A 26,513-nucleotide genomic window follows, 5' to 3' on the forward strand; every position below is an offset into this window, starting at 1 on the left:
AAGTGAACAGAACAGCAATTGTAGCAGCTAACTTCCACTGGATGTTTATTACAAGCCAACGCTAAGTGCTTTACATACATTTCATTCAGTCCTGGTACCAACCACATGATGTGTGAGATACTGATTTCTACGCCAGTCTTAGACTTGAGAAAACGGAGGCTTCAGAGGTTCATTAACTTGCCCAAGATCATGTACTTGCTGAGTTAGTGATAAGAGCTGGGATTTGAATTTGTGCAGGATTCCTCTAAAGGACTGGCTCCTACACGCTACTGCTTCCGGAAATACAGAACCTGTCCTCAGAGTGCTTATAGATTAGTACCAGACCAAGAAATAACTGAGCAATTAAGAGTGTGGTTGGAGCTACCACAGAGGAAAGCGCAGAAAGCTACAGGGACACCCAGGAGAGTCTAGCCCTCCTGTGGCCTGCGGTGGGGGTGGGGGTAGGGGTATCTACAAAGATACTTAAAATGTTCCAAAGACTTAGTAAGAAGTACTGATACTGAGTACTTTAAGAAGTATATATAGTAGGGGCTTCAATTTTACCAAGTGTCACCAATTCTTAAGCTCTTCTAAAGGGATGAAAGAGAAGCATAACTAAACGAAACCTTTGGAATTTGAAACAGAAACCCCGAACTTAGTGGAACATCACAAGCAAACACGTGTTTCAGCATTAGAGTCTGTGCACACAGTACACTCCACCGGACTTGCTCCTTAAGGCAGAACCTCAAAACCTGCCTATTTATAACACCAAACGCAAGAGCTAAATGAATCTTTCCTATAAAACACTGTTTTCAGATGTCACCAGTTCTGCCCGGGGATTAATGGCACTGCAGGAGTCACCTCGGCCTCAGGGGCTTCGGCCTTGAGCCGCGGGGCTCCCACAGGCGCAGGCCCTCGGCGTGGCGGCGCCGACGTGAATCCCACACCCGGCGGGAGCGCGCGCCGCCCTCCGACTCACTTCAGGTGCCTTTCTTCCAGTAACTCCAGTTTAACGCGGTCGGTGCTCATACCGTCGAAGGTGTCGCCTCTTCCTTCCTCCACCGTGTCAGATCAGAGGCCACTCACGCCCTTCCCTCAAATGGCTTAGAACACGAGACCTGAGGGGACCCCAGGAGCTGGGAGAGGGCAGGCCCTGTCAGCTGTAGTCGGGTCGAACTGCCTCACGGTGGCGGCCTGGCGCCTTCCGGTGACGTCACTGGGCGGCGCCCGGGGGCGGGGCCAGACTGGGCCGCCCAGGGCCGCTCACACCAGAAGAGGGCTCTGTACTGGGAAGTTTGGAATTGAATTAACTAGAACGTAATGTAGTAGCACGTTAGACTGACAGACTAATGTCCAAAAGAACCACCCAAATTTGTGGGCAAGAGATAATGTGAAGCATTTTGAGGAATAAGTTCAGTTAATAGCAATCGAGGGTTTATTTTATACAGAGTGATGTGTAAGAGATGCCAAGTGCGTTCACTGCTTTCAAAGAACCTACGGTTTAACTGAAAAGTGAAGGAGATCTCTTGTCAGTATGTCAATAGTCACGTGGTGTGGCAAATCTTGTACTCCCAACTTCTGTGCCCAGCCTGAGGCAAGCTGTGGGGAGCAAGGTGCTGGTCACCCCTTAGACACTCACTGGTGTCTATTCTGTCTTGGTGGCTCCCTTCCTTCGTCCTCAGCCAGCGTTCCTAATTCTCTGATAGACTGGGGAGGTGGGGATGAGAGGGACCTCCATGGCAGAGAGATAGTCATGCATTTTATATTCTCCCAAATCTTTCTGGTTCACACCTAAACCATAGCTTTTGAAATACCAAAAGCTAAGAGCTGATGGTTTTGTTCTCTAGTTTCTCTGTAGAACCCCTTCTCCTTTGGGTCAGGAGGGTCAGGAATCCTCTCCACCTCTAATGCTGCTTCCTGGATTTCTACTCTTCCGTCCTCCTGTAAAAACCCACTCCTTATGCCATCTGGGTGTGACACCATCTACTTCTCCTTGCTTCACCCAGAGACTTAATAGTCACAACCTGTCTACTGACTTGGACAAAAAAAGTAGTCTTTCCACCATAGGTCTTGTTTACAACCTCGCCCTTCAATTTGCAACTCGCATCACTTTATCTCCACTCCACGCCCACAGCTATATGCTGAACCCTGTCATCAGTGTGGCTTTAGTTCAAAAGCCTTAAATTTAAAAACTGCTGTATACCAAAGCCTCTTTTTCTGCTCCCAGCTCAGTTACTCCCTAAATAGCAACGTTTCAACTACATGTTATCTGTGGGGCTTCTTGAACATGCAAATGCTGGGATCCTATCCCTTATCTCAGTAATCTTGCTTCTTGGTAGCACTCTAGCAAGTTGCTTTTCAGCTGGCTAACTAAATTTGAACAGAACAGATTGGGTGGGATGCGGGGTTGGAGAGAGAACACTTTCCCGACTAGTCATTTTTTCCTCCAATGAATAGCCTCCAGGTTGATCAAACTGTTTCTTCACATATGACAACTTTTTGCATAGAATACATTTAAAGACATTATTTCGGGTTTCTATTTTTCATGTGACCTGTGGTCTTAAAAAACATTTTTTTTATTCATCCTTCTGGATATCTTTAAAATATACTGTAAATAGAAAAAATGTTTTTGAAGAAAAGCTATTCAGAAATCAACAAAATATTCTCTTTTAAGCAATTCTATTGCTAAAGTAAACACAAAATAGCAAAATCCATTAGGAAGTCTGTTTAAAAACACTTAGTCTTGATTCTGGCAAGAACAGACCAGAGAACTAATTTCTGTTTGAGCACAGCATTACAGACTTACCTAATAAGTCTGGCTTTTCTTAGCTTACCCTAAAATACCTATGAAGACAGAGAAAAAGACAAAAACTCACACTCTCACCTAGGTAGTGATGATCTATTTTGCTAATCTAGGGCTGATGATCTATTTTGCTAATATCTCAAGAAATTTTCTACCAACTATTAAGCCAATGGAATTATAATAAAAAATTAATTTGATAAGCAGCTGTAATCAGAGGAAATAAGACCATTTGTCTTTCCCCATCTACCTCTGTTTAAGAAAGACAAGATGCCTGGCCTAACAGGCCCTCCTTTTTGAAGCATGTGTGTGACCTCTTCTCTCATACTGTTCCCTTACATCTTGGGAAGGTTACTTCACCTCTCTATACCTCAGTGTCCTATTCTGTAAAATGAAGACTGTAATGGTATACACCTCATAAGAAGGTTAAAATGAGTTAGTCTGTGTAACAGCACTTAGAACATATTAACACTACCTAAACATTAGCTATCATTATTTTTATAGCTAGTAGGTTCCTAGAGGCAATGCCAGAAAACTACCCAGTACAGCATGGGGGAATGACAGTCTGTAGAGGCAAAGTGAGGAAAAACCCTGGTAGCAGTAGATACTGAGAACTGTTTGTCAGACACTAGATCTGTTGCATCTCAAAAAGCCAAGAAAACCTAGGAGAAAGATCTCTAGAAAATAAAAACCAGGCTAAGAAGCTGTGATGGTTAATTTTGTCAGCTTAACTGAGCAACGGGGTGTCCAGACATTTGGCCAAATATCATTCGGGGTGTGTCTGTGAGGGTGTTTCTGGGTGAGATTAACATTTCAATTGGTAGATTGAGTAAAGCAGATTGCCCTCCTTAAAAGGTGGGTGGACATCACCGAGAATCAATTGAAGACCTGAATAGAACAAAAGGGCTGAATAAGAGGGAACTCTTCCTGTTTGACAGCTTTCATTGGTATATTGGTCTTTTCTGGCCTTCAGACTCAGACTGAAACATGAGCACTTTAGGGTCTCAGGCCTCCCAGCTTTCAGACTGGAATATACACCATTGGTGCTCCTGATTCTCAGGCTTTCAGACTTGGACCGATACAGCACATCAACTCTCCTGGGTACCCAGCTCACTGACTGCAGATCTGGGGCTTCTCAGCCTCCATAGTTGCACGAGCCAATTCCTTATAATACATATTGGTTCTGTTTCTCTGGAAAACTGGAATATAGAAGCTATACTTACCAAAATTCTGTCTAGCTGTTGATCTGAAAAAGCAACCCACAAACAAGTGAACAGAGTAGAATGAAGTGAAATGGACAACTAGGTTCCCGTTGACCAGTCCAATTTTGCTGACCTCTGCTCTAAGGTAATTTTTTAAACTTTAGGCTCCACTATGTGTCATTCCATTTCTTAAACTTAAATAAGGCAGAGACCGACTGGAAGCTATTTACCAATTCAATTTTATTTCCATTTTAACTAGTACATTATCCTTGGCCCTAGGGAAAGGCTCCACCAATTCTGTGTCCCTGAAATACAAACCCATGAATACATTTGAGGCCAAGTAAAATCAAAGACAGTTTATTCACAAAGTGCATTCTTTATATAGTTTCAAATAAAGCCTAATAAACTAAATAGCAATTGGAGTTTCAGAAATATTAAAATGGACTATACTAAGAAAACCAATACCAATCTTTTAAAATCATTAAACAAAAATAAAATGCCATTAGCTATTTTACTTACATATTTGTAGCTTATAGGTCTGTGAATATCCTGTCTTCTGCCAAAGTGGACACTGTTATGCCTAGCCACCATGGATTAAAGCCACATTCTTTACCTTAATTATGAGTAAAACCTTTCTAATAATTTAATTTATTGGCTTTTTAATATATAAAATTCCAATGACTGAATCCCAAAATAAAAATTATTTATCATACATAAACTCAACTGTTTATATTTTAGTTTTTACTAAATTTCAGCCTTTTGGCAAACTTACAGAAGTAGACATGGTAAAAGTGATTACATTTTTGTCCAATTAAGCTTATAATAATCACTTTGAATTCTGATACAATACCAACCATATCCCCAAATTTCCTAGGCTCCTAATAGATCAATAACAGTCTAAACCTAGAAGACTTAAAAATCTATTTGTATTCATTTAAAATCAAAAAGACCATTCCATTTCCTAACAAAGAGATAAGCTACCAAATGATTTTACAGAACCTCATTTCATTTTTCATGATTAGTCTACTCCTTGTTTTAAAAGAGTCTTTTAAATGTTATACAAGAATTCTTTTCATTTACGGTTACAGTTTTTGTTTAGCTTACACACTGAAAATTCTCACAAGCACCTAAAAAAAAAATCCACAATTAGTGCAAAAAGAGGAAACAATGTTTAAAGCATTCCTTCCCAGTACAAACAGAACTAAGGTTACTAAATGCCAAATTTTATGTAAATATATAATTTCCTACTTTGCTTTCTGAAAGACAGCAAATACAAAAATAGTTTAATGTTAGGTTTAATGAGATTTATAGCACATCTATTATTAGTCGTATTTTAACTGCAAAAATATTTTAGCCACATTTAGAAAAAAAACCAACTCACAGAGAATGTAACTGTATTTCTAAAGGCCAGATGCAAGAATACTGATTCTTTTCCTTAGAAGTAGAATACATGCCATAAAGCTTATGAAATAGTCACTTTGTAGGAATGAATACATTTTAAAGATCCTGGTTAATCTGTGGGGAATTCCACATTTGCCATTTAACAAAATTGCATCCATCTGTAAGACTTTGGTATAGACAATTCATAGCACTTCCATCATTTATCTTTCTTCTTTGCCCCATCCTTCTCTAGTTCCTCTCTCTGTTCATCTTTCTCCCCTTTCATGTTTACACTTGCTCCTCCTCCTTGATTTTCCCCCTTAGAATTATCAACAATTTTATAGTCCTCAAGCAGTGTGTGTCCCGTTTGTTTTGCAGTTTTCTTCACCATTGCTTTGATGCCAACGTTGTCAATATTATAGGCAGTTACACCAACATTGATGGCAGAATCTACTGCGTTGTGCGTAGCTTCTCCTGCGGTATGCCCGTATCTTTAAAAGAAAGATTAGAGAAAATACAATGAAATTACAAATATAAATTAAGATCTTCTGAATTAGTATTAAATAGGTCACATGATTAGCATGTTATCCGAAAGCAAAATCGAAAGTTAGGTTTCAATTTAATTAATAACTTAAAACACAGTAAAGAATAAAATCACACTGTGCCAAGGCTGTTATTTTCTCCTTTAGCAAAATCACTGTGAAAATAAGCTGAGGCTGAGATTAATGTAATAAAGACTGTTTATGTTGAAGAATAAAATATAAATTATAATAAAGGTTGTTAATCAGTCAATATTTCCTTTTTTATCTTCTTCTGTAAATATAAGAGAATTCTAACTGAAACAACTATAGGTCACTATAAATGGTTTTGAGTTCTACCTTAACTAGACTTTTGGTTAAGTCTTTCAAACTACTGGAATCTGAGTTTGTCTCTAAGCAGAGATTCTACAACACTCTTCCTCACTCCACTCCACCCCACTGCAGACTCACTGGCCTTCTTGCTGTTCTTTGAACCCACCAAGCACACATGCGCCGCCCTATGACCTTTGTACTGGCTGGTATCTGCCTAGACTACTCTCACCCCAGGTATGCACGTGGCTAACTGCCTCACCTTCTTCAAGTCAGCTATTATCCTCTCAGTATTTAACCTATTTTAATTGCCTTATCTCACATGCCCCACCCCACGGCCAATCAATCCCCCCCTTAAACTGCTCTTTCTTCTATAAGTTAATGTCTGCTACGTACTATAGAACTTTTTTGCACCCATTGTTTTTGATTTGCTTATTGTTCGTCTCACTAGAATATTTTTTGTTTGGCTTATTGTTTGTCTCACTAGAATATAAACCCCATTAGAGAAAGATCTCTTGTATCTTAAGTACTTAGAACAGTGCCTGACATCTAATATTTGTTGAATGAATTAAATGAGGAAGTCCTGCCCTATCCATCTAAGAGTTTCTTGCGTTCATATGTATAGCAAAGGGCTTGGGAAATTACAAAGCATTACACAAAAGTAGTTATTCCTGACCATAATCAATACCGATGATGGTGTTTAATACCATTTCCATAAGAAAATAATACAACTTGAGGTCTTACACAAGGACACTAAAACTCATCCTACTTCTTGTTTTACTCTTTACCTTTTTTTAAGTACCAGGCTTTTAAAGCTTTTCTTGTCCATACATTTCCCCAAGTAGAGGATTGCTTAAACAACATACAAGAACAAAGAGGCCAAATTTTACAGTTTTCTCCAGGACACACTGAAGTTTCCTAGATGCTTCGAGACCCAATATCTGGACATTTTTTCTAACACTGGATCTGTCCTCTGAATTAACAAGTACTCTATTACTATTAGCCTGGCCTAAAACAGTGGCTTGTGATCCTATTGGCTTATTCATGCTTGTCTTTTTTTTCAACTTCAGTGTAGAAATATGAAATAAACTTATTATGCTTCTGAATGATATCTCATTCTGTCCTTTGCCTAATGTTAATCAGAGAGCCAGGGCACAGCAGAGCCTACATCTGTCAAACCTTATGTCTGTACCACTCTTGATTGGGGCTATTTCAACAGTTACCCAACAGAAAAGCTTCTGACTGCTTTCTGCCTGTCCCTGTTGCTTTGCAACCCCTCAGCACTCCACAGGATTGCTGATGTTGCAGAAGACATTGGGCCTTCTCACGGTCAACCAAGCCCCAGTCACAAAAGCTACTGTCAGGTGGCAATGCTCAGGCTCAATGAGGAGAAAGGGGCGGCAGCAGTTTCAGCACTGGAAGTGTGCCCGTAACTCCTGGTTGAGCAGGTTTCTCTCAGGGCTTCTCTCTCCAGGCCTGTGTTAGCTACAATGAAGTGACAATGATAACTTAAGAATGTGGCCGTATTAGTGTTTTCGAGCACAGGAAATCCTCCAGACTCATAAACTTCCACTTCTGAGTATTTCGAATGTTCCCTATTCTACTGATGCAGTTTGATACCTCAAACTGCACTTACGATATTTCTATATGCAATACAATTCTAAAGACTACATTTTTTAAAAAATAATATACTGAAAAAGAAGTCTGTGTTGGTCCCCTGATGATTTTTCTTTTTCTTCCATGCTGTCTCCACTTTAGTAGCAACTCCTGTTAATCTGGAGAAAAGTACCAAACTGGGAGCCAGAAAACTAGATTCTAATACTGACCATGCCAACAACCAGCTGTGTGACCCTGGCGAAGTCTCAGCCTTCTTTGCATCTCATCAATTTCCTCTCCTTTATCTTATAAAATGAGATGTATATGTTAAAGCACTTTGAAAATTCCATAGTACTAAACATACAGTTATCTTTAAAGACCCTATACAATAGTTTTTCAGCAGTTGTGTTTATTTTTTAAATATATCCTCACTTATTACCTCTGCTTCCCAATATGCCCTGGAACCAGGATTCCTGGCAGGCACCTACTCTCTTCTCTTGCTTGATAAATAACTGTTCAGTTCTTTTCTTTATTCAGATTCAAACTACACAGTTAAAGACTCTGAGAAAGCCTATCTCTAGCAAAAATTAAAAACAATAAAGCTTATTTTTTATTCTTACTTTTAAAAAAGTTAACTATAATTAGAGCTTATTAAATTAGATTTTATATACTGAGTAACACTACCAATTAAAGAATAAAAAATGAATATAAAGAATGCTCTAAATAAGTCAATGGGATTCAATTTTCAATTTGAATGAGACTTTTCTGAAATTTCTCCAGTGCATTCAGTAATGTATAGCAAAACAGCACACTGGCAGTGATTCCAGATTTCACTAATTATAGCAAAGTTTCAGTCACAACTTTCTAATAAATCTGCCTAAAATTCAATTTACATGCAACCTTCAAAACTATTCTTAGAAATATTAACCTTAAATATTTAAAATAGACATAGCTTCTTATTAGCCTATCCATCAAAGGCAGATGGGTTATGAAGGACCTTGTAGGTGACGCTAAGGAGTTTAAACTTTATCTTGAAATCAATGGGAGTGGCATGACCAAATTTTTGTTTTAGAAAGATCTAATACAGGTTGCACTGTGAACTGTAAGGGTTTAAGACTGAGGAACCAGTTAGGAAACAAGTTGTGAGCTGGATGAAAAACGATGAAAATCTATTCTAAGGTAGTGCTAATGAGGCTGGAGCAAAAGGGATGAATATAAAAAACAACAAGACTCAGGGACTGAATGGCTGTAGTGATATGGAGTTGAGATGTATGAGCCTGAAGATTAAAACTTAAGAGGAAACATAGATTTGAGAGTTGCTGAAATACAGGTGGTAATTGTAGCCACAGATATAGATGATATCCACAAAGAGCAGAAAAGGGAGTATAGAGTAAAACCTTAGACAGAACCAATATTTAATGAATGGGTGTGGAAGACAACTACCGTTAAGAAGTATCTGATCAGACAAAACTGAAAGGTGAGAAATGACAATACTGTTAGGAGATTTGTAGACAGTTGACCCACCAATCTCACTAAGCATTAAACCTTGGAGAAAGATCAGTCAGGAGGAAAGGCTACAGTAAGCACGTGATTAGATTTCATCCACAAAAAAATTGTGGAAAATATCTAAGATGTAGAGAAGACATGTCTTTCAAATCTACAGGTAACACAAAATGGAAGGCTAATATGACATACATCAAAATCTGAAGCCAAAATTATAGATTTAATGATGGTCAAATTCAACAAAGTGCAATTAAGCAAGAATAAATGTAAACTTTTTATTTAGGTACAAATATCAATTGTCCAAAAATAAGACAAAGGTCCAGATTTTAAATAAAAGGTTCATTTAAAAAAAACCCAAGTTTGGACAGAGGTCCTGAACCAAGATGGCGGAGTAGAAGGACGTGCTCTCACTACCTCTTGCGAGAACACCAGAATCACAACTAGCTGCTGGACAATCATCAACAGGAAGACACTGGAACTCACCAAAAAACATACCCCACATCCAAAGACAAAGGAGAAGCCACAATGAGATGGTAGGAGGGGCGCAATCACAGTAAAATCAAATCCCGTAACAGCTGGGTGGGTGACTCACAGATTGGAGAACACTTATACCAGAGAAGTCCACCCACTGGAGTGAAGGTTCTGAGCCCCATGTCAGACTTCCCAACCTGGGGGTCCGGCAATGGCAGGAGGAATTCCTAGAGAATCAGACTTTGAAGGCTAGAGGGATTTGACTGCAGGACTTCGACAGGACTGGGGGAAACAGAGACTCCACTCTTGGAGGGCACACACAAAGTAGTGTGCACATCAGGATGCAGGAGTAGAAGCAGTGATCCCAGGGGAGAGTGAAGCAGACCTACCTGCTAGTGTTGGAGGGTCTCCTGCAGAGACGGGGGGTGGCTGTGGCTCACCCTGGGGACAAGGACACTGGCAGCAGAAGTTCTGGGAAGTACTCCTTGGCGTGAGCCCTCCCAGAGTCTGCCATTAGCCCCACCAAAGGGCCCAGGTAGGCTCCAGTGCTGGGTTGCCTCAGGCCAAACAACCAACAGGGAGGGAACCCAGCCCCATGCATCAGCAGTCAAGCAGATTAAAGTTTTACTGAGCTCTGCCCACCAGAGAAACAGTCAGCTCTACACACCACCAGTCCCTCCCATCATGAAACTTGCACAAGCCTCTTAGATAGCCTCATCCACCAGAGGGCAGACAGCAGAAGCAAGAAGAACTACAGTCCTGCAGCCTCTGAAACAAAAACCACATTCACAGAAAGACAGACAAGATGAAAAGGCAGAGGGCTATGTACCAGATGAAGGAACAAGATAAAACCCCAGAAAAACAACTAAATGAAGTGGAGATAGGCAACCTTCCAGAAAAAGAATTCAGAATAATGATAGTAAAGATGATCCAGGACCTCGGAAAAAAGAATTGAGGCAAAGATCGAGAAGATGCAAGAAATGTTTAACAAAGACCTAGAAGAATTAAAGAACAAACAAACAGAGATGAACAATACAATAACTGAAAAGAAAACTACACTGGAAGGAATCAATAGCAGAATAACTGAGGCAGAAGAACAGATAAGTGACCTGGAAGACAGAATGGTGGAATTCACTGCTGCAAAACAGAATAAAGAAAAAAGAATGAAAAGAAATGAAGACAGCCTAAGAGACCACTGGGACATTAAACGCAAGAACATTCGTATTAGAGGGGTCCCAGAAGGAGAAAAGAGAAAGGACCCAAGAAAATATTTGAAGAGATTGTAGTTGAAAACTCCCCTAAAATGGGAAAGGAAATAGCCACCCAAGTCCAGGAAGCACAGAGAGTCCCATACAGGATAAATCCAAGGAGAAACACGCCGAGACACATAGTAATCAAAATTGGCAAAAATTAAAGACAAAGAAAAATTATTGAAAGCAGCAAGGAAAAAATGACAAATAACATACAAGGGAACTCCCATAAGGTTAACAGCTGATTTCTCAGCAGAAACTCTACAAGCCAGAAGGGAGTGGCATGATATACTTAAAGTGATGAAAGGGAAGAACCTACAACCAAGATTACTCTATCCGGCAAGGATCTCATTCATATTTGCTGGAGATATCAAAAGCTTTACAGACAAGCAAAAGCTAAGATAATTCAGCACCACCAAACCAGCTCTACAACAAATGCTAAAGGAACTTCTCTAAGTGGGAAACACAAGAGAAGAAAAGGACCTACAAAAACAAACCCAAAACAATTAAGAAAATGGTCATAGGAACATACATATCGATAATTACCTTAAACGTGAATGGATTAAATGCTCCAACCAAAAGACACAGGCTTGCTGAATGGATACAAAAACAAGACCCACATATATGCTGTCTAGAAGAGACACGCTTCAGATCTAGGGACACATACAGACTGAAAGTGAGGGGATGGAAAAACATATTCCATGCAAATGGAAATCAAAAGAAAGCTGGAGTAGCAATACTCATATCAGATAACATAGACTTGAAAATAAAGAATGTTACAAGAGACAAGGAGGGACACTATATAATGATCAAGGGATCAATCCAAGAAGAAGATATAACAATTATAAATATATATGCACCCAACATAGGAGCACCTCAATACATAAGGCAACTGCTAACAGCTATAAAAGAGGAAATAGATAGTAACACAGTAATAGCGGGGGACTTTAACACCTCACTTACACCAATGGACAGATCATCCAAAATGAATATAAATAAGGAAACAGAAGCTTTAAATGACACCATAGACCAGATAGATTTAACTGATATTTATAGGACATTCCATCCAAAAACAGCAGATTACACTTTCTTCTCAAGTGCACATGGAACATTCTCCAGGATAGATCACCTCTTGGGTCACAAATCAAGCCTCAGTAAATTTAAGAAAATTGAAATCATATCAAGTGTCTTTTCTGACCACAACGCTATGAGATTAGAAATGAATTACAAGGAAAAAAACATAAAAAGCACAAACACATGGAGGCTAAACAATACGTTATTAAATAACCAAGAGATCATTGACGAAATCAAAGAGGAAATAAAAAAATACCTAGAGACAAATGACAATGAAAACACGACGATCCAAAACCTACAGGATGCAGCAAAAGCAGTTCTAAGAGGGAAGTTTATAGCTATACAAGCCTACCTCAAGAAACAAGAAAAATCTCAAATAAACAATCTAACCTTATGCCTAAAGGAACTAGAGAAAGAAGAACAAACAAAACCCAAAGTTAGCAGAAGGAAACAAAGCATAAAGGTGAGAGCAGAAATAAATGAAATAGAAACAAAGAAAACAATAGCAAAGATCAATAAAACTAAAAGCTGGTTCTTTGAGAAGATAAACAAAATTGACAAACCATTAGCCAGACTCATCAAGAAAAAGAGGGAGAGGACTCAAATCAATAAAATTAGAAACGAAAAAGGAGAAGTTACAACAGACACTGCAGAAATACAAAGCATTCTAAGAGACTACTACAAGCAACTCTATGCCAATAAAATGGACAACCTGGAAGAAATGGACAAATTCTTAGAAAGGTATAACCTTCCAAGACTGAACCAGGAAGAAATAGAAAATATGAACAGACCAATCACAAGTAATGAAACTGAAACTGTGATTAAAAATCTTCCAACAAACAAAAGTCCAGGACCAGATGGCTTCACAGGTGAATTCTATCAAACATTTAGAGAAGAGCTAACACCCTTCCTTCTCAAACTTTTCCAAAAAACTGCAGAGGAAGGAACACTCCCAAACTCATTCTATGAGGCCACAATCATCCTGATACCAAAACTAGAAAAAGACACTACAAAAAAAGAAAATTACAGACCAATATCACTGATGAATATAGATGCAAAAATCCTCAACAAAATACTAGCAAACAGAATCCAACAACACATTAAAAGGATCATACACCATGATCAAGTGGGATTAAGCCCAGGGATGAAAGGATTCTTCAATATATGCAAATCAAACAATGTGATACACCACATTAACAAATTGAAGGAGAAAAACCATATGATCATCTCAATAGATGCAGAAAAAGCTTTTGACAAAATTCAACACCCATTTATGATAAAAACTCTCCAGAAAGTGGGCATAGAGGGAACCTACCTCAACATAATAAGTCCATATATGACAAACCCACAGCAAACATCATTCTCAATGGTAAGAAACTGAAAGCATTTCTTCTAAGATCAGGAACAAGACAAGGATGTCCACTCTCGCCAGTATCACTCAACATAGTTTTGGAAGTCCTAGCCACGGCAATCAGAGAAGAAAAAGAAATAAAAGGAATACAAATTGGAAAAGAAGAAGTAAAACTGTCACTGTTTGCAGATGACATGATACTATACATAGAGAATCCTAAAGATGCCACCAGAAAACAACTAGAGCTAATCAATGAATCTGGTAAAGTTGCAGGATACAAAATTAATGCACAGAAATCTCTTGCAATCCTATACACTAATGATGAAAAATCTGAAAGAGAAATTAAGGAAACGCTCCCATTTACCATTGCAACAAAAGAATACCTAGGAATAAACCTACCTAGGGAGACAAACGAACTGTATGCAGAAAACTATAAGACAGTGATGAAAGAAATTAAAGATGATACCAACAGATGGAGACATATACCATGTTCTTGGATTGGAAGAATCAACATTGTGAAAATGACTCTACTACCCAAAGCAATCTACAGATTCAATGCAATCCCTATCAAATTACCAATGGCATTTTTTACGGAACTAGAACAAATCGTCTTAAAATTTGTATGGAGACACAAAAGACCCCGAACAGCCAAAGCAGTCTTGAGGGAAAAAAACGGAGCTGGAGGAATCAGACTCCCTGACTTCAGACTATACTACAAAGCTACAGTAATCAAGACAATATGGTACTGGCACAAAAACAGAAACATAGATCAATGGAACAAGATAGAAAGTCCAGAGATAAACCCACGCACCTATGGTCAACTAATCTATGACAAAGGAGGCAAAGATATACAATGGAGAAAAGACAGTCTCTTCAATAAGTGGTGCTGGGAAAACTGGACAGCTACATGTAAAAGAATGAAATTAGAATACTCCCTAACACCATACACAGAAATAAACTCAAAATGGATTCGAGACCTAAATGTAAGACTGGACACTATAAAACTCTTAGAGGAAAACATAGGAAGAACACTCTTTGACATAAATCACAGCAAGATCTTTTTTGATCCACCTCCTAGAGTAATGGAAATAAAAACAAAAATAAACAAATGGGACCTAATGAAACTTCAAAGCTTTTGCACAGCAAAGGAAACCAAAAACAAGGCGAAAAGACAACCCTCAGAATGGGAGAAAATATTTGCAAACGAATCAACGGACAAAGGATTAATCTCCAAAATATATAAACAGCTCATTCAGCTCAATATTAAAGAAACAAACACCCCAATCCAAAAATGGGCAGAAGACCTAAATAGACATTTCTCCAAAGAAGACATACAGACGGCCACGAAGCACATGAAAAGATGCTCAACATCACTAATTATTAGAGAAATGCAAATCAAAACTACAATGAGGTATCACCTCACACCAGTTAGAATGGGCATCATCAGAAAATCTACAAACAACAAATGCTGGAGAGGGTGTGGAGAAAAGGGAACCCTCTTGCACTGTTGGTGGGAATGTAAATTGATACAGTCACTATGGAGAACAGTATGGAGGTTCCTTAAAAAACTAAAAATAGAATTATCATATGATCCAAGGGAACCCTCTTGCACTGTTGGTGGGAATGTAAATTGATACAGTCACTATGGAGAACAGTATGGAGGTTCCTTAAAAAACTAAAAATAGAATTATCATATGATCCAGCAATCCCACTACTGGGCATATACCCAGAGAAAACCATAATTCAAAAAGACACATGCACCCCAGTGTTCATTGCAGCAGTATTTACAATAGCCAGTCATGGAAGCAACCTAAATGCCCATCGACAGATGAATGCATAAAGAAGTAGTGGTACATATATACAATGGAATATTACTCAGCCATAAAAAGGAACGAAATTGGGTCATTTGTTGAGACATGGATGGATCTAGCGACTGTCATACAGACTGAAGTAAGTCAGAAAGAGAAAAACAAATATTGTGTGTATATATATATATTTTTTTTTTTTTTTTTAGAAGAATTTTTTTTTTTTTATTTTATTTATGGCTGTGTTGGGTCTTCGTTTCTCTGCGAGGGCTTTCTCTAGTTGTGGCAAGCGGGGGCCACTCTTCATCACGGTGCGTGGGCCTCTCACTATCGCGGCCTCTCTTGTTGCGGAGCACAGGCTCCAGACGCGCAGGCTCAGTAATTGTGGCTCACGGGCCTAGTTGCTCCGCGGCATGTGGGATCCTCCCAGACCAGGGCTCAAACCCGTGTCCCCTGCATTGGCAGGCAGATTCTCAACCACTGCGCCACCAGGGAAGCCCACAAATATTGTATATTAACGCATATATGTGGAACCTAGAAAAATGGTACAGACGAACCAGTCTGCAGGGCAGATATTGAGACACAGATGTAGAGAACAAACGTATGGACACCAAAGGGGGAAAGCCATGGGGGGTGGGTGGTGGTGGTGGTGTGATGAATTGGGTGATTGGGATTGACATATATACACTAATATGTATAAAATGGATAACTAGGACTTCCCTGGTGGCGCAGTGGTTAAGAATCTGCCTGCCAATGCAGGGGACACGGGTTCGAGCCCTGGTCTGGGAAGATCCCACATGCCGCGGAGCCGCTGGGCCCGTGAGCCACAATTACTGAGCCTGCGCATCTGAAGCCTGTGCTCCGCAACAAGAGAGGCCGCGATAGTGAGAGGCCCACGCACCGTGATGAAGAGTGGCCCCCACTTGCCACAACTGGAGAAAGCCCTCGCAGAGAAACAAAGACCCAACACAGTCATAAATAAATAAATAAAAATTAAAAAAAAAAAGGATAACTAATAAGAACCTGCTGTATAAAAATAAATAAAATAAAAGTCAAAAAAAAAGAAAAAAAAAAAACAAACCCAAGTTTGATATGGGCCAATAAAGTAACAGCTACTATAAAGATATACTCTTTGTCTTCTGTGACACGCTTATCACATGCTAAATATGACCAAAACAAAGGAGGCAACCCTACTGTATTTAATCTGGTTATAAGACTTTTGGAATATTAGATTCAATTCTGGGTTCCATATTTTGAGAACACTGATGAAGGAAGGTTCTGGAATTCAAACTATATATGGAATTGTTAAACTGGGAGTATTTAGTAGAGAAGAAAAAATAAGCGGAAGACATAATGATTGTGCTTAAATGTTTGTATAGTTACCATATTGAAAAGAGAATATTGATCCTATATAACTCCTGAGTAGATGTTATATAGAATTCATTTTGGGTAACATGACATCTGCCAAAGGAGATACCCTCAAATGGATTTGAATTTGCCCCTTCACCCAGTGCAAATTTAAGGGGAATTTTACTTAAAATTCACTAAATAATCCAATAAAATACTATACCTTATAAGAGTAAATTCTTATAGGAAAATATTTTTACTAAGCTTATTCTTCACAAATGTGTTCTAAGATAAAATATTACTGAGGGGAAAAGAAAAATGCACCTAACTTACTGAAGTTATATTATTTTCCTCTAAACAATTTAAAGTGGAAAAAAAGGAGCTTAAAGGTGAACTTTAGAAGCTATGTAGAAGAGTGATGAATTATTTAATAGATAGTATACTGCAATTAAATATAGCAGGTTTAAAGTTACTTAATTGCTTTTCATTGTTCCTGTAGGTCTTCATGTTCCTAAATCTAAAATAGGACAAAAGTATTAATGTAACCAAAAAAATAAAGTCTTAATAAATGTTTCTTATACATTTACCTTAAAAATTTAGGAGTGTAATTAATTATATAGATCTTTAGGTAAATCATTCATAATCAATGAACACAGCCCTGAATCATAATCAAAACCATAAAAGGCATGGAGAATATAATTCTCTAATACAAACTGCCTTTAAATAGCCTAAATTAAAAAAATAATCCTCTGTATTGGCTTATACTAACAGAAATCAGATGAAGACGTTTATATAATATTGGGTTGGCCAAAAAGTTCGTTCGAGTTTTTCCATAAAATGTTACATGACTACTTGGGGGAATAATTTCTCACAGACAATAAGAATACACATTTTCCAAAAATAATAAGTTTTCTTTACTATACAACCGTCAGTTGGATGAGAGCAGAAAATCACAAATGCTCACTCTATCAAATAATTTTCACAGTGTAAATAAATGTAAATTCATAAATGTAAATAAATATAAATTTATGTAAATTATTGAGAACTAAATTAAAGAACAACTAGCTTTTCCAGTTCTTGAGTGACAAATATCACTGAGTTATTACTGGTTTAATACTTGCAGTTTCTTCTCCTAAAAAGCAATTTCTACTTCTGAGCCAGATTACTCGTAAGTGAGAAAACAGTATTACTTGGACAAAACCTGTTATTCCCCACTGTCCCTCCCATCTTTCCAAGTTTCCTAATTAAGTTACTGCTAAGACTAAAGTACCCTTATAACTGGAAATACAAGCCTACTTAACTAAATTCTCACCTTTTTTTCACTCCATGAATCTTTGGAGGAAAGGATAAAACTAGCAATGTACACCATAACAGAAATAAATTAGCTCAGAACCACTGTTAAAATACCCTATTTATCATATTAAGTTCTCCTCACTAAGGACAAGAAATACAAAATCTACATCAAAACCTGTACTTCCTCATTATGTGAATCTCAAACCTTTTAACAGGGCTCCACTTAACTGTACTTAGGTAAGCATTTTTTTTTCATTAAAGTAGGAAATGGACAAACCCAATAAAGCACTTCCTACTTAATCATATGACTGCCTATTTATCTGTGCTAACATATGATAATCTAAAAATAACCCACTTTTGGTCTAAAACACACTTCTGACTTTCTCCTGCTCTTGCAACAAAAGAAGAAACTATTTTCCTAATTATGACTCATCCATCAAAGTAACCTGAAAGGCATAACAAAAAGAGTGTTAGAGGTCAATGCCACAAGTAGCAGGAAGTGAGCTGGGAGACTTGAGCTTTACATCTCCACCAAAATTTCAGATCTACTCTGCATTTTCTTTTCCAAATCCTTTGGTAAAACTGGCACTCCAAGATGATACGGCTGTGTTGCTTTGATTCTAAGGTATGCATGTCCCAGACTGAGCAGATAAAATCAACTTAGGCTGGAAATAAAGTTAGTATTTCCTAAACCAAAGGTAATTTATTGCGGTAGGAGGGAGTCTAAACACATGCTAGGTAGTGGTAGAAAATAACTCTAGATACTAAACTTGCACAGATATCCCATTAAGGGCAGTGTTGGCCCAGCACTGTTCTCTGATACTGCATGACAGAGGGACCTGGATTACATCTCATCTCTACCACTTACTAGGGGTACAATTCTTAACAAGATATTTAAGGCTCTATGCTTTTGGTTTCTTCATCTGTAAAATGGAGATAATAGCATTATTAAATATTAAATAATACACATGGAAAGCACTGAACACAATGTCTGATATATAAGTATGAACTCAAATGCTGTCAGTGAGTAAATAATTAACACAAATAACCAAGAGTTGAGAACACCATTATTTTTTTTCTTCTAAATAAAATTAAATATTAAGATCTAAACTAATTCAAAGCTAAGAAAGCAACTCAGGTCCTTCATACTAAATTTAAGTTCAGCCCTCTAGTACTTATAAAGACAGAATAAAGAGCTAAAATCAGAAAATCCTGTTCTTAAGTCTTATCTTTAATACCACTTATCAGATAAACTTGAATAAATCATTCATTTCTATGTTTGTCTATTTCTTAATGGTATGTCTTCTCATACCATCTATCTATTCCAATAGAGATGCACAGTGGTAGATTCATAAGGTGTGAAAATTTAACATTCTTTGTATATAGAAGGGGCTAGTATTAACAAAGTATAATAGTTTAATTATAATTCAAGTTTTCCCCATCAAAACTATAGGCAAACATCACCCATCAAGAACATGCAGTTAATAAGGCATACAGAAATTCCAGGCATTAAAAAAAAAAACTTAAACCTATTCTTTCCATTTATGATGAACAAGTATTTATAACAATTAGTAACATAAGGCAAAGTCACAGTAATACTATTAATTTGCTAAAACTTTATTCTTCTCCCTACTTAAAAATAGCAAGTGAAAAAAAACTGTTTTATCAGATACTTAATAAAAATAACTATACAATCATTTTAACTGTCCTAGAGTTTTACAAATGCTACAAGAGATTTCATCATTAAAATGATAAAATTCAACTTACTTGTATCTGACAGTTTGTACAGTTTCTACTGAAACATTATTAACAATGCATTTAGCTGCACATTCCAATCCTTGCCAGACAGTTGAAAATCCTGCAAATACATTTAAAAGTAAGTAAAACCAGCCCTCAGCAAATAGATCTTCCTAAATTTTTAGACCTTTATGTTACCTTGAACACTGCTTGCTGCTACAACCATAGCACCATCCAGGGGAGACTTCCCATTTTTGTCTTTTTTAAGAGATTCTGGAACAAGTTTGCTTCCATGCTTCTTGACATGTGGAGCTAATTCCTTTCCAACACAATTTGCTACAGTACAAACTCCGTCAACTAAAATAACCATAAAAAAACAGAAACAAAAAAGCTTAGCAAAAAATGTATTCTTCCCTTGATTTTACCACTCTCACTTAGCAAAATTCTTCCATAAGCATCTAAAGTTGTTTTACTGTATAATGTTACCATTCCTATTTAAAAAAGAATGAAAACAAGGCTGGTTACTTTTTAAACAAAGGTTATTTCTTAGTTTAGGATGTGTTTGCAGAGCTTACTGACTCTTAAATATAATGTTCTTTTTGGCAATTTGCTTAGAAGAGAACCATCCACCTTTTCTATCTGCAGTGCAAGACTGGTATGTCCAACTTTCATGTTTTCCAGCTAAGTGTATTCATACTTTTCCTCCCTATCAGCAAATACTCACTGAAATAGTAATGAAGTATTTAAGTCTATGTAAAAGTAAACAAACCAAAAATCTGACTCCAAAGAATACCAAATACCAGAAAGATAATCTTACTAAATTTTATGACAATCCACTAAGGAGCTATCTGACCATCTTAAAATACCAAACTTCAGAGCTGTGATCCTCAAAGGAGAGGGGTTTAGAGGCATATTACTAGGGAAGGCTGACACCAGAATCACTAAGTCAGCTTTCTTTACTCAAGACAATACATCCCTCACTCTTGACTCTCAACTGCTTAGGAAGTGAGTTGTCCTTAAAAGAATATGTCATATTCAAGGATAGCAAATACATTCCTTTTCAAATGCAGACACTCCCCTCTCCAACACATCAAAACAACCCCTAACCAGTGTTTCTCAAACTTTAATATGCAAATAAGAATCACCTAGAGATCTTATAAAAATGGAGATATTGAATCAGTAGGTGTGTCAAGTGCCTGAAATATTTCTAAGGCTCTCAGGTTGATGTTGCTGGTCTACTGATTCTACCATGAGTAGAAAGGCAAAACTGCTTTGTCCTAATTCTTTACTCTTAAACTTAAACCATCTAAATGAGATTTAACTTGGACTAAGAGATTACTTTTAATTTAACTGAAAAAAAGTAAAGGAATCTAAAGTTACTTTACCCAGGAACTGACTGACTTTCGCTGCTCCTCCGGTAGCCTGCTTTGCTATATAAAGTCCCTTGGTCACAGCTGGACTAACTTCCACTGGTTTTTCTTCTGGTTGAATCCGTTCTCGGAGTTTAGAAGCGCCTTTCTGGATGGCTTTGCCAGTAAACTCAGCACCTTTGACCAAACCCCAACTCACCCAGGAAGCACCTTTTTAAAGGAAAATTTTGAATTGCACAAAATTAGGACTGATTATACCTTTAAGCCCTTTAACAAATAACTGATCAACAGGAAAAAAAACCAAGGAGTTCAATATTCAAATCCCAAACATGCCATAAATTTTCAAGCCAACTTTGTACCTGTAGTGTTCTGCCTGGAATATATACCTTTTCTAAGTAAATTCGTCTTTCAATACTTAGGCCATATATCACTCAACAACAGTTCTGTATTACTCTGTGCTGTCACTACAACTTGTAGGCATCTCTATATATTACTTACCACAGTATACTATTGTTAGGGACTAATTTTGGGTTTTGGTGCCATTACGATGGTATTTGGCTAGAAGACCCAGTATCCTTGTTCTTTTTGCCTTCGTGCAGGCACCACTTTTCCCCCACAAAGCCTTGAAGGAGACAGATACACCAACAATCTGTATCTCAGACACCAAGGCAGAACTTTTGCTTGTTTGCTTTCGGCTAAGGACATAAGGCAGGGGGTCCTGCTCCTTCCTCAATCCCAAATCCCTTGATCTTAGCACCTTTTAATTTGCACTTTAAACCTGAATGACAAAGACATGAGAACTCCCAAAAAATTCAGGAGAAGAAAAACTCTAAAAGAAAGGAAGATTGAGCTATTTCTAACTATTTCTCATGAGACTAGGCCCTAGCCTTTTGCCTTGTTCATGCTTCTTGCAGCAAGAATGAAAGCAGAGATTGTCCGAGAGAAAGCAGGGTGACAGAGACTCCTCTAGTGAAGAGAAAAGGCCTTGAGCCAGACAGCATGTGGGAAAAGGAGATGTGGGAAGGAGATGGGAGAACCAAGAAAACAAACACAAGGAGAACAGTTTTCCCTAAGAGGGGGAGGAAAGTGTTACCCTCCCCTGGGGAGAGTTACAATTTTAAATATCTCTTTTTTGGCTATACCCTGAAACAATGAGCCTTTAAAAATACTTATGTATGTTTTCCAAGATCTGTGCCATGGTTTTCACATAATTACTTCAGCCCATTAGTAAGCAGGCATCCAATGATAATGTGAAAATCATACCCGTTTATTTTAAAATGTGAATGAAAAGTACCAAGTAGTAACTGATTGGAAAAATTGATGTGTTTCTCTTCCTGTTTCAGACAACATGTCCACCTCTGGCTCCAACCCTATCCTCACTGTCCTACCCTTGGCGGAGGATCAGGGCTCAAACCCAGGCAAACAGGTTCCAGCCAGGAGTTCACATAACAATAAAGGGACTGAAGATGTCTAGTCAAGAAAAAATTATGTGTTTTTAGAGTTAACTGATAGATTGAAAAGTGTTAGGTGAAAAACAGCTTGAAGTTCAAGGAAAACTAATAAATCATAAAATAAATGACAATGAACAAAGGTGAGCTCAAGTAGACTATAATCCTACAAAGAAACTATATCAAACAAGGGGAGGGGCTTCCCTGGTGGTGCAGTGGTTGAGAATGTGCCTGCGAATGCAGGGGACACAGGTTCGAGCCCTGGTCTGGGAAGATCCCACATGCCACGGAGCAACTGGGCCCGTGAGCCACAACTACTGAGCCTGAGCGTCTAGAGCTTCTGCTCCGCAACAAGAGAGGCCGCGATAGTGAGAGGCCCGCGCACCGCGATGAAGAGTGGCCCCCACTCGCCGCAACTGGAGAAAGCCCTCACACAGAAACGAAGACCCAACACAGCCAAAAATAAAAATAATAAATAAATAATAAATTAAAAAAAAAAAAAAAGATACTAAATCTTTAAAAAAAAAAAAAACAAGGGGGATGGAGTCCATCAATGACTTTCAGAAAAATAAGTGGAGGTGAGATAAATGAAAAGTCACAGGACTAATAAAGAGAAAAACTAGATGTTAACTATAAACAAGATATCACCATGGAAGAGATAATTAAAACTGTAGAGGCTGCAATGGAAGCTATGGAAATACAGTATTTCATTGGTAGCTATTAAGACCTTTTAAATGGCACGTGTAATGCCAGATATAGATTTATTCTATCCATGTCTGCGTCCTACACACCCAGTTAATGCTGAGATATAGCAGGCAATGAATGAATGCTGAATAAATGAGAGGTTGGCAGATGACATAAAATGACCTAATTCAAACCTAACCCAGTGGGGACTCTATTCAGTCTATTGCCACCAATCTTCTACCTCCTCCCAAAGTAGCTTATTAGACTCTACTCCATCTAAAATGTTTGGCGGCTGCCTTCTTAAAGTGTAAGTCTAGGCTTCTCAAGCCAATTTTCTACAAGTGTAAATTTTAAGCAGTTTTTTTTTTTCACCTCTTACATTCATAAAGTATAAGACTATAGCTTTTATTGATCTTTACTCATCATTGGGCTAAGGTGAATGAGCTCTATTTAGATCCCTGGTTACTCATATTTGTACAGAACCTACATGAGTCAGGTAGAAATAGTTTCTTGACAGATCAGATAATTTTTTCTGGAGTAAATCATGGATATTTGTTACACCTTTCTCTGTTACTTGTACCTTAAGTAGTCAGTGAGCTAGTTGTTTTTCATGCTACCTACTAAAAGGAGGTATATAAGGAGACAGGTATTCTGATTGGCAGTTAAATAGTTTTAATGTTACTATTAGGGCTATTGCTAGAACTCTAGCCCTGAGGATACAGGATGAAAAGGAAGAGAGTTACAAGCCTGAAGACACTGAAGTCCCAAGTAGTAAAGAAGGTCTCTAAGTGTTACCAGAAGGTAGTTTTGGCTCATTTTCAAATGATGCACTGCTAACAGTTCTTCTGAAATCTCTGAAGAGATCTCTCCTCAGGGTTAGCTGGCTCTCAGGATGATCTACTTCTTCGAATAGAACCAGTGTGTGGAATCTGTATGGTGCCTAGGAGGCCTAAGATTTTGTGGCACGTGGTATTTTCCAAAGATGGTCAAAAACAGTACCTCCTATTCCACATCTTCTTTCAACATGACCTTGACATTCTTCCCATTGAGAAGTGGGGTCTATGTCACATTCCCTTGAATCGGGGCAGGCTTGTTACTTGCTTATAACTAATGATGCTGGAAATTTCCAAGAGTATGTCAGAAATGGTAATGCAGCTTCTGCCTGTTTGGTGGACCATTCACACTTGAACCCTGAGCTACCACGCAGATGCCAGATGAGCTTAAGGCTGCCATGCTGTGAGGAAGTCAAGAGGCATGGAGAGGTCATGTGTAGGCAGTCCTAGATCTTGAGCTCTCCTAACCCAGATGCCAACTTCAGTGTGACTGAAGGAGTCTGCAGATGATTCCAGCCCCCAGCTACTGAGTCACTAGTCGGCCTTTGAGTCTTCCTAGCTGAGGCCCTGACATCATGAAGCAGATACAAGCCATTCCTGATATGACCTTTTGGAATACCTGGCCCACAGAATTCCTAAGCATAAACAAGTAGTTGTTTCACATCATTAAGTTTGGGATGGTTTGTTACACATGGAGACTATACAGTCTTATAGCAGTATAAACTTGAAAACTTAATTACCTTTGAATTTAGTTATGTACATATGTGTGGATAAGGGCTAATTTTCTGAATACTGACCTAATAAACAACTTAGCAGCCTGTAAAGCTAGGGGGCAAGGTAGTAAGAGTGAAGGTTTTTCTTTACAACTTTTTTTTTTTTTGATGTGCACCATTTTTAAAGTCTTTATCGAATTTGTTACAATATTGCTTCTGTTTTACATTTACTTTTTTTTTGGCTGGGAGGCATGTGGGATCTTAGCTCTCCAACCAGGGGTTGAACCTGCACCACCTGCATTGGAAGGTGAAGTCTTAACCACTGGACCACCAGGGAAGTCCCTTTACAACTTCTTTAAAAATCTCTTTCAAGGTTAAATTTTAACTGTTACACATATATTTGAAAATTTGGCTTTATCTTTTCTACTTGTCTCAAGCAGCTCTTTGACACTGGGCAAAATATTTTGTTTGCTCCTAACTACTTAATCATTTTTCACTTATTTTAGTTTGCTGGTTTTTCATGTTAAAGATTTCCTCTGCTTTAGACACCTTCGTTATTTTAATGAGTTTAAACCTATAAACCAGAGATGGAAACCTATACTGATAGTCTTTTAAATAACTAGTCAAGATCCCCTTACTGGGTCATGAATTTGACTTACTGAATAATAGTGACTGGCAATGTTTTCTAAAAAACAAAATAGAAGGTCTCAATCTGAGAGCTACTGCAGTTAAATTGTTAACCAATTAAAGTATAAACATATGTGTCAGTAATGATTATTTTGTTTTTAAAATAAATGATCTGAAGCCCTTTCTAACCATAATTAAATAGTAGGGTCTACTTCCCAAACAGCTTGGCTGTAATTCTCAGGTCTCCTCATGCCTGTATTGCTATAAGGTTAGGGGAGTGCTACTTTGCTTCCAAAGACGGATGAATGTCATTTTTTTGGTGGAGAAGGAGGAAGGAGAGGGGAGAAAAAAAGATTAAGGGGGAATTTCAAAGGGGAAAGGAAAATAACTAATTTTATGTTCAGAGCTATTCTGAAAGTTTGGAGATTCTTGAAGCTTTTCACTACCAATTTTCCCAAGAGTAAAACAGAGAATAATAGACCAAGAAGAACTTACACCAATATGACAATATGTGACATTCAAAGAGACTAGTTCCTTCTATTTTTAAATATTTATAAACTGATCATTTAAAACCAAAACATAAAATAGTATCTTTCCAAGTATTCTCTAATGGGAGTCAAAGGTTTCACATTATACAGGCAAAAAAGTTAACATTACTATAATACCTGACAAAATGTTTTGAGCCACTTTCTCACTCCATTCAGGTAATTCCTTTGCTTTTTCTTCTGAAACTGGCTCATAAGGTACAATGTGACTCAGATTAACTTCTTCACTTGAAGTACCTTTGGTCTAAACAGTAAAAATATTTCAAAATGTGAAATAAATACTAAGAGGAGGAAAAATCATAAGCATTTTGTAATAAAATATTAAGCCAACAAATACTAATTAATGAAAATATTTCCAGCCAGCCTAGTTATAAGTACATTTTATTACATAAAGTGCAATACCATAACCACCATGAAGGTGAAAACTGTTCTGGTCTTATGTTAGGTAAGATTTAAATACCAACATACCTCCAATACAGCATGTATCAAATTATATTTAAATTGATCAACTTTTTTCTTTCTTTGACCACTCTGAGTTCCTTCATAGAGCTATCATCCCCCTAGATATTCGTATGTATGCATACAGTACTCAGTAAGGTTAAAAGATTTCTGTTAAATGACTCAGTCAATAAGGAAGAATGTATCCAAATAAACTGG

General features: G+C 37.8%; 2 protein-coding genes across 12 annotated transcripts in view; both read right to left on the minus strand.

Moving 5' to 3' along the window:
- SOHLH2 (spermatogenesis and oogenesis specific basic helix-loop-helix 2) overlaps positions 1-1,150 on the minus strand; it is an 85,805-nt gene extending 84,655 nt beyond the window's left edge. For 6 of the 8 annotated variants that reach the window (XM_059902554.1, XM_059902553.1, XM_059902548.1 and 3 more), the window contains exon 1: positions 959-1,150. The gene's annotated coding sequence lies outside the window, so the exon portion shown is untranslated. Of the gene's footprint in view, positions 1-840; positions 919-958 lie in introns of those variants that run through there. The other 2 variants (XM_059902544.1, XM_059902549.1) reach the window with 2 other exon arrangements.
- Positions 1,151-4,204: 3,054 nt separating this feature from the next.
- Positions 4,205-26,513, minus strand: part of SPART (spartin) — a 42,396-nt gene continuing 20,087 nt past the window's right edge. For 3 of the 4 annotated variants that reach the window (XM_059903067.1, XM_059903068.1, XM_059903066.1), the window contains exons 5-9: positions 25,977-26,100; positions 21,022-21,216; positions 19,835-19,993; positions 19,667-19,757; positions 4,205-5,852 (exon numbers count right to left, since the gene is read on the minus strand). In XM_059903067.1, the coding sequence (XP_059759050.1) occupies positions 5,579-5,852; positions 19,667-19,757; positions 19,835-19,993; positions 21,022-21,216; positions 25,977-26,100 (843 nt within the window). In that variant the 3' untranslated portion in view covers positions 4,205-5,578. The remainder of the gene's footprint in view (positions 5,853-19,666; positions 19,758-19,834; positions 19,994-21,021; positions 21,217-25,976; positions 26,101-26,513) is intronic. The other variant, XM_059903069.1, reaches the window with a different exon arrangement.

Source organism: Balaenoptera ricei, chromosome 18, assembly GCF_028023285.1.
Source record: "Balaenoptera ricei isolate mBalRic1 chromosome 18, mBalRic1.hap2, whole genome shotgun sequence".
Lineage (NCBI taxonomy): Eukaryota > Metazoa > Chordata > Mammalia > Artiodactyla > Balaenopteridae > Balaenoptera > Balaenoptera ricei.